This window comes from Zosterops lateralis, assembly GCF_965231275.1.
Source record: "Zosterops lateralis genome assembly, chromosome: 35".
NCBI classification, from domain to species: domain Eukaryota; kingdom Metazoa; phylum Chordata; class Aves; order Passeriformes; family Zosteropidae; genus Zosterops; species Zosterops lateralis.
Window position 1 is genome coordinate 1,270,824 of NC_139795.1, and position 6,639 is coordinate 1,277,462.

Here is a 6,639-nt window from a genome sequence, read left to right on the forward strand (position 1 = left end):
TCAATCGGGGTCATTTCTTTGATTTTGGGGGTGCGGATTTGTGGATTTTCGGGTTGAATTTTCTGACTTTGGGGCTGTTTTCCCTCCAGCAGCCCCGCGGGGCCCCCGGGCTGGATCCGGATGTGGATTTGGACGTGGAGCTGGAGCTGGAGCTGCTGTCGACGCGGCCGGAGCTTTTCCCGCTCCGCGATCTGCGCCTGGACCCCGCGCGGCTCCGCCCGGGCCGGGGGCTGCGCCTGGGGCCGCTCTGCTTCGGGGGCTGAAACCCACCCCGAATTCACCCAAATAACCCGGCCGGGACCTGAAATACACACCCCAAAAATAACGGGGGGTTGCTGATAAAATTCACCGTGTTTCCCGCCAAAAAGCCCAAATTTCCCGCCAAAATTCACAGGTTTCCCGCCAAAAATCCTGGATTTCCCGCCAAAAATCCTGGATTTCCCGCCAAAGATCCCGGGTTTTATTCCCAAATTCCCATTTTTTTTTCCCCCCCAAAAAAATTCTGAGTTTTATTTCCATTTTTTTTTTGTCCTTAAAATTCTGGAGTTTCCCCCCAAAATTCTTGAATTTTTTTCCCCAAAAAAAATCCTGGATTTCCTGCCAAAATTATGAGGTTTCCCCGCCAAAATTCCCGTTTTTTCCCGCCAAAAAGCCCGGATTTCCCGCCAAATTTCCTGGTTTTCCCGCCAAAATTATAAGGTTTTCCCGCCGAAATTCCCAGTTTTCCCGCCAAAATTCTGAGTTTTTCCCGCCAAATGTCCTGGTTTTCCTGCCAAAATTATGAGGTTTTTCCTGCTGAAATGAAGAGGTTTTTCCCACCAAAAAATCCAGGGTTTCCCGCCAAAATTCCTGGTTTTTCCCGCCAAAATTATGTGGGGGTTTTTTCCCGCCAAAAATCCCGGTTTTTTCCCTCCAAAAATCCAGGGTTTCCCGCCAAAATTCCCGGGTTTTCCCGCTGAAATTATGAGACTTTTTCCTGCCAAAATTCCCAGTTTTCCCGCCTTAAAATCCAGGTTTTCCCACCAAAATTCCCGTGTTTCCTGCCAAAATTATGAGGTTTTTCCCGCCAAAATTCCCGTTTTTTCCCGCCAAAAAGCCCGGATTTCCCGCCGAAATTCCCAGGTTTCCTGCCAGAATTCTGAGTTTTTCCCGCCAAATGTCCTGGTTTTCCTGCCGAAATTATGAGGTTTTCCCGCCCAAAATTCCCAGATTTCCCGCCAAAACTATGATGGTTTTCCCGCCAAAATTATGAGGCTTTTCTCTCCAAAAATTATGAGTTTGTCCCGTCAAAATTATGAGGTTTTTCCCGCCAAAATTCGGAGTTTTTCCCGCCAAAATACCCGGGTTTCTCCCCCAAATTCCCGGATTTTTTTTCCATTTTCCTCCAAAAAAAAAAAAATTCCCAGGTTTTCCCCCCCAAATTCCCATTTTTCCCCTAAAAAATCCTGGTTTTCCCCCAAAAAATTCCGGGCTTTTCTTCCAAATTTCCAGTTTTCCCTCCACAATTCTAGATTTTGTTTCCATTTTTTCCCCAAATTCCCGGTTTGCCCCAAATTTCCTTTTTTTTTGTGCCCAAAAATTCCTGGATTTTTTTCCCCATTTCCCCCCCCCAAAATTCTCGAATTTTCCCCCTCAAATTCCAGGATTTTTTTCCCATTTTTCCCCGAAATTCCCAGATTTCCCCCCCCAAAATTCCAGGTTTTTTTCCCCACAATTCCGGGTTTTATTTCCATTTTTTCCCCCAAAATTCACAATTTTTTTTCCCATTTTCCCCCCAAAATTCTCAAATTTTTCCCCCAAAATTCCCAAATTTTTCTCCATTTCCCCCCCCCAAATTCCTGTATTTTTTTCCCCAAAATTCCCAGATATTTTTCCCAATTTTCACCCCAAAATTCCCGAACTTTCCCCCAAAAAAAAATCCATTTTTTTTTTCCCCCCAAAAAATTCCCAGATTTTTCCCAGATCCCGGCGGGAATTTGGGAATTTTTGGGGGGGAATTTCGGGGCCTCTCCCGGAATTCCCCGATTTCCCCAACCCCCTCCCACCCACAGAGAGATTTTAACATTCCCAATAAATTTTAAATTTATATTTTCCTATGGAAAAAGGAGAAACCCCCGAGTCTGGTCATTGTGGGGGGAACTGGGACAAACTGGGACAAACTGGGATAAACTGGGAGTGAAAAAACGGGGAAAAATTGGAAAAGAAATGGAAAAAAAATCTGGTTTTTCGAGATGAAACTGATGGGAAATGGGAATTGGGGGATACTGGGATGGACTGGGATGGACTGGGAGGGACTGGGACAAACTGGGACAAACTGGGATAAACTGGGAGGGAACTGGAGGGACTGGAAGTGAAAAAATGGGAAAAAATCTGATTTTAATCCGATTTTTGGGGGTAAAATTGATGGGAAATGGGGATTGGGGGACACTGGGATGGACTGGGATAAACTGGGACAAACTGGGATAAACTGGGGGGGAATGGGAGTGAAAAAACAGGGAAAAATGGGAAAAGAAATGGAAAAAATCCGATTTTTGGGGGTGAAATTTATGGGAAATGGGGACTAAGGGATAATGGGAGGGACTGGGAAGGAGCTGGGACAAACTGGGAGGGACTGGGAGTGAAAAATCGGGGAAAAAATGGGAAAAGAAATGGGAAAAATCAGATTTTTGGGGGTGAAATTGATGGGAAATGGGGACTGGGGGATACAGGGATGGACTGGGATAAACTGGGAGGGACCTAGAGGGACTGGGAGTGAAAAAAGGGGAAAAAATCGGGGAAAATCTGATTTAAATCTGATTTTTAGGGGTGAAATTGATGGGAAATGGAGATTGGGAGGGCCTGGGAGGGACTGGGACAAACTGGAATGAACTGGGACAAACTGGAACAAACTGGGAGGGACTGGGAGGGAAAAAACGGGAAAATAGGAAAAAGAAATGGGAAAAATATGATTTTTTGAGATGAAATTGGTGGGAAATGGGGGTTGGGGGATACTGGGATGGACTGGGACAAACTGGGATAAACTGGGATTGACTGGGACTGTGAAAAACGAGGTTTCACTTTTTTGGTAAATTTTAAAAAATATGTTTAATAAAATAATTATGACACTTAGGAGATAAAAAAAAGCCAAGTGAATTCAGCCAAGTCCACACTTTGCTATCTCAGAGACATTTATTTAAATACCCTTCTTATCAAAATAATTTATGAATATTCATAAAATTCCATAAACTGGTTTCCGTATTCCCGCGGCAAATCTCGCGAGATTATAAATGAAGCCCCGCCACCATTTTGGTCTCGGGCACTTCCGCCCGTTCCATGGAACAATCTTAATGCTGGCGGGGCGCGGAGCCTTCAAATCCATCCTAGAAACCCCAAATTCAACACAAAGACCCGAAATTCAGCTTTAAAACCTCCAAATCGAGCCTTAAAGCCCCAAGTTTAGCCTGGAGATCCCTCAGAGGCTCGCCCGAAACATCCAGCCCTGCCAGCGGCAAATCTCGCGAGGTCACACATGAAACCCCCGCCGCCATTTTGGTCTCGGGCACTTCCGCCCGTTCCACGGAGCCCCTCTCGGGCTGGCGGGGCACGGAGCCTTCAAATCCAGTTAGGAGACCCCAAATTCAACATAATGCTCCGAAATTCACCCTAAAAACCCCCAAATCGCGCCCTAAAGCACCAAATCCCGACTGGAGACCCCTCAGGACTTGGCCCGAAACATCCAGCACAGCCAGCGGCAAATCTCGCGAGATCACACATAAAGCCGCGCCGCCATTTTGGTCCCGGGCACTTCCGCCCGCTCCTCGGAGCTCCTCTGTGGTTGGGGGGGGGCACGGGGGCTTCAAATCCAGGTTGGAAACCCTAAAATCAGCCTGGAAGTACCAAAATTGAGCCTTAAAGCCCCAAATCCAGCCTGGAGACCCCTCAGGGGCTCGCCCAAAGCATCCAGCACAGCCAGCGACAAATCTCGCGAGATCACACATGAAGCACAGCCGCCATTTTAATCTTGGCCACTTCCGCCCGCCCCACGGAGGTTTCAAATCCAGCCCGGAAATTCCAAATTCAAAATAAAGCCCCGAAATTCAGCCCAGAAGCCTCAAAATTGAGCCTTAAAACCCCAAATTCAGTCTCGAGACCCCTCAGGGCCTCGTTCTAAACAAGCAGCACAGCCACCCCCTTCCCGAGGCAAATCTCGCGAGATCACAAATGAAGCCTCTCCGCCATTTTGGTCTCGGGCATTTCCGCCCTTTCCAGGGAGCTCCTCTCGGGCTGGGGGTCACGGAGCCTTCAAATACAGCTCGGAAACCCCGAATTCATCCTAAAAATCCCCAAATTGATCCTTAAAGCCCCAAATCCAGCCTGGAGTCCCCTCAGGGGCTCGCCCTAAGCATCCAGCACAGCCAGCGACAAATCTCGCGAGATCACAAATGAAGCCGCTCCGCCATTTTGGTCTCGGGCACTTCCGCCCGCTCTTCTGATGTTTTAAATCCAGCCCGGAAACACCAAATTCAACATAAATCCCCGAAATTCAGCCAAAAAAAACCCCAAAATTGAGCATAGATATCCCTAAATTCAACCGGGAGACCCCTCAGGGGCTCGCCCGAAACAACGACGACAGCCAGCGGTAAATCTCGCGAGATCACAAAAGAAGCCGCTCCGCCATTTTGGTCTTGGGCACTTCCGCCCTTTCCACGGAGCTCCTCTCGGGCTGAGGGGGCACGGAGCCGAGGGCAGGGACACCAGCTTGTCCCCAGCTGTCCCCTCCCGGCTGGGGAGGGTCTTGTCCTGCAGGTTCCCGGCCAGGCCGGTGGCCTCATCAGTGTCTTCCTTGGTGTCCTCCTTGATGTCCTCGTTAGTGTCCTTGTTGGTGTCATCGTCACTGTCCTCATCAATGTCCTCGGTGGTGGCCTCAGCAATGTCCATGTCGGTGTCCCCATCGGTGTCCTCGCCGATGCCCCAGTCAATGTCCCCCTTGGTGTCCTCATCGATGTCCTTGTTGGTGTCACTGTTGGTGTCCTCATCGGTGTCCTCACCAATGCCCCAGCCAATGTCCCCATCAATGTCCCCATCGGTGTCCCCATCAGTGTCCCCATCAATGTCCCCATCGGTGTCCCCAGTGATGTCCCTGTTGGTGTCCTCGTCGGTGTCCCCATCGGTGCCCTCACCAAAGCCCCAGTCAATATCCTCATCAGTGTCCCCATCGATGTCCTCACCGATGTCCATGTTTGTGTCCCCATCGCTGTCCCCATGAGGGTCCCCATCGGTGTCCCCATCGCTGTCCTCATCGATGCCCCAGTCAATGTCCCCATTGGTGTCCCCATCAATGTCCTTGGTGGTGTCACTGTTGGTGTCCTCCTCAGTGTTCTCATTGGTGTCCCCATCACTGATGTCCTCGTCGGTGTCCCCATCAGTGTCCTCACCAAAGCCCCAGTCAATGTCCCCATCGCTGTCCCCATTGGTGTCCCCATCAATGTCCCCATCACTGTCCCCATCGGTGTCCCCATTGGTGTCCCCATGTCCTGCCCCAGTCAATGTCCCCATCAGTGTCCCCATCAATGTCACTGTCCCCATCAGTGTCCCCATCGGTGTCCTCGCCGATGCCCCAGTCAATGTCCCCATTGGTGTCCCCATCGATGTCCTTGTTGGTATCATTGTTGGTGTCCTCGTCAGTGTTCTCATTGGTGTCCGCATTGCTGATGTCCCCATCGCTGTCCCCATCGATGTTCTCACTGATGCCCCAGTCACTGTCCCCATTGGTGTCCCCATTGGTGTCCCCATGACTGTCCCCATCAGTGTCCCCATCAGTGTCCCCATCAATGTCCCCATCAGTGTCCCCATCACTGTCCCCATCGCTGTCCCCATCACTGTCCCCAGTCACTGTCCCCATCGCTGTCCCCATCGGTGTCCCCATGGCTGAACTCCCCCATGTCCTGCCCCGTGTCCAGGCAGGTTTTGCAGAGCTCCCCGGCCCCAGAGCACACCCGGTGCCAGCCCCTCCAGAGCCCCTCCAGCGAGTCCAGCCAGGGTGTCACCATGGCTGTCACCTCGGCCCAGGTGACACCCGGGGTGTCCTTGAGGGCGGCCAAGGCCTGGCCCAGGGGGCTGACACTGAGGAGGCCCAGGGAGGTGACACTGAGGAGGCCCAGGGGGGTGACACTGTGGTGGCCCAGGGGGGTGACACTGTGGTGGCCCAGGGGGTGACACTGAGGAGGCCCAGGGGGGTGACACTGTGGTGGCCCAGGGGGGTGACACTGTGGTGGCCCAGGGGGTGACACTGAGGAGGCCCAGGGGGGTGACACTGAGCTGGTACAGGGCGGTGACACTGTGGTGGCCCAGGGGGTGACACTGCGCTGGTACAGGGAGGTGACACTGAGGAGGCCCAGGGAGGTGACACTGAGGAGGCCCAGGGAGGTGACACTGCGGTGGCCCAGGGAGGTGACACTGTGGTGGCCCAGGGGGGTGACACTGTGGTGGCCCAGGGAGGTGACACTGTGGTGGCCCTGGGAGGTGACACTGTGGTGGCGCCTCAGGGTGTCCCGCAGGGTCCTGGTGAATCCCAACAGGTGACGGCTCAGGGACTCCGGGCACACGGTGTCCCTGCGGGTCACGGTGGCCGCCAGCTCGCCCAGCGTGGCCACCACGGCC

At 52.1% G+C, this 6,639-nt stretch overlaps 1 protein-coding gene across 1 annotated transcript; it reads right to left on the minus strand.

The window, feature by feature from the left end:
- Positions 1-3,745: 3,745 nt before the first annotated feature.
- On the minus strand, positions 3,746-6,151 carry LOC310921567 (uncharacterized protein; the record flags this gene model as incomplete). The annotated part of the gene is made up of 3 exons (XM_083881730.1): positions 5,557-6,151; positions 4,735-5,513; positions 3,746-3,808 (listed from the first exon to the last, which is right to left on the minus strand). The coding sequence occupies exons 1-3, from the start codon at positions 5,903-5,905 to the stop codon at positions 3,746-3,748; spliced, it is 1,191 nt and encodes a 396-aa protein (XP_083737856.1). The 5' UTR covers positions 5,906-6,151.
- Between the last annotated feature and the right edge of the window lie 488 nt (positions 6,152-6,639).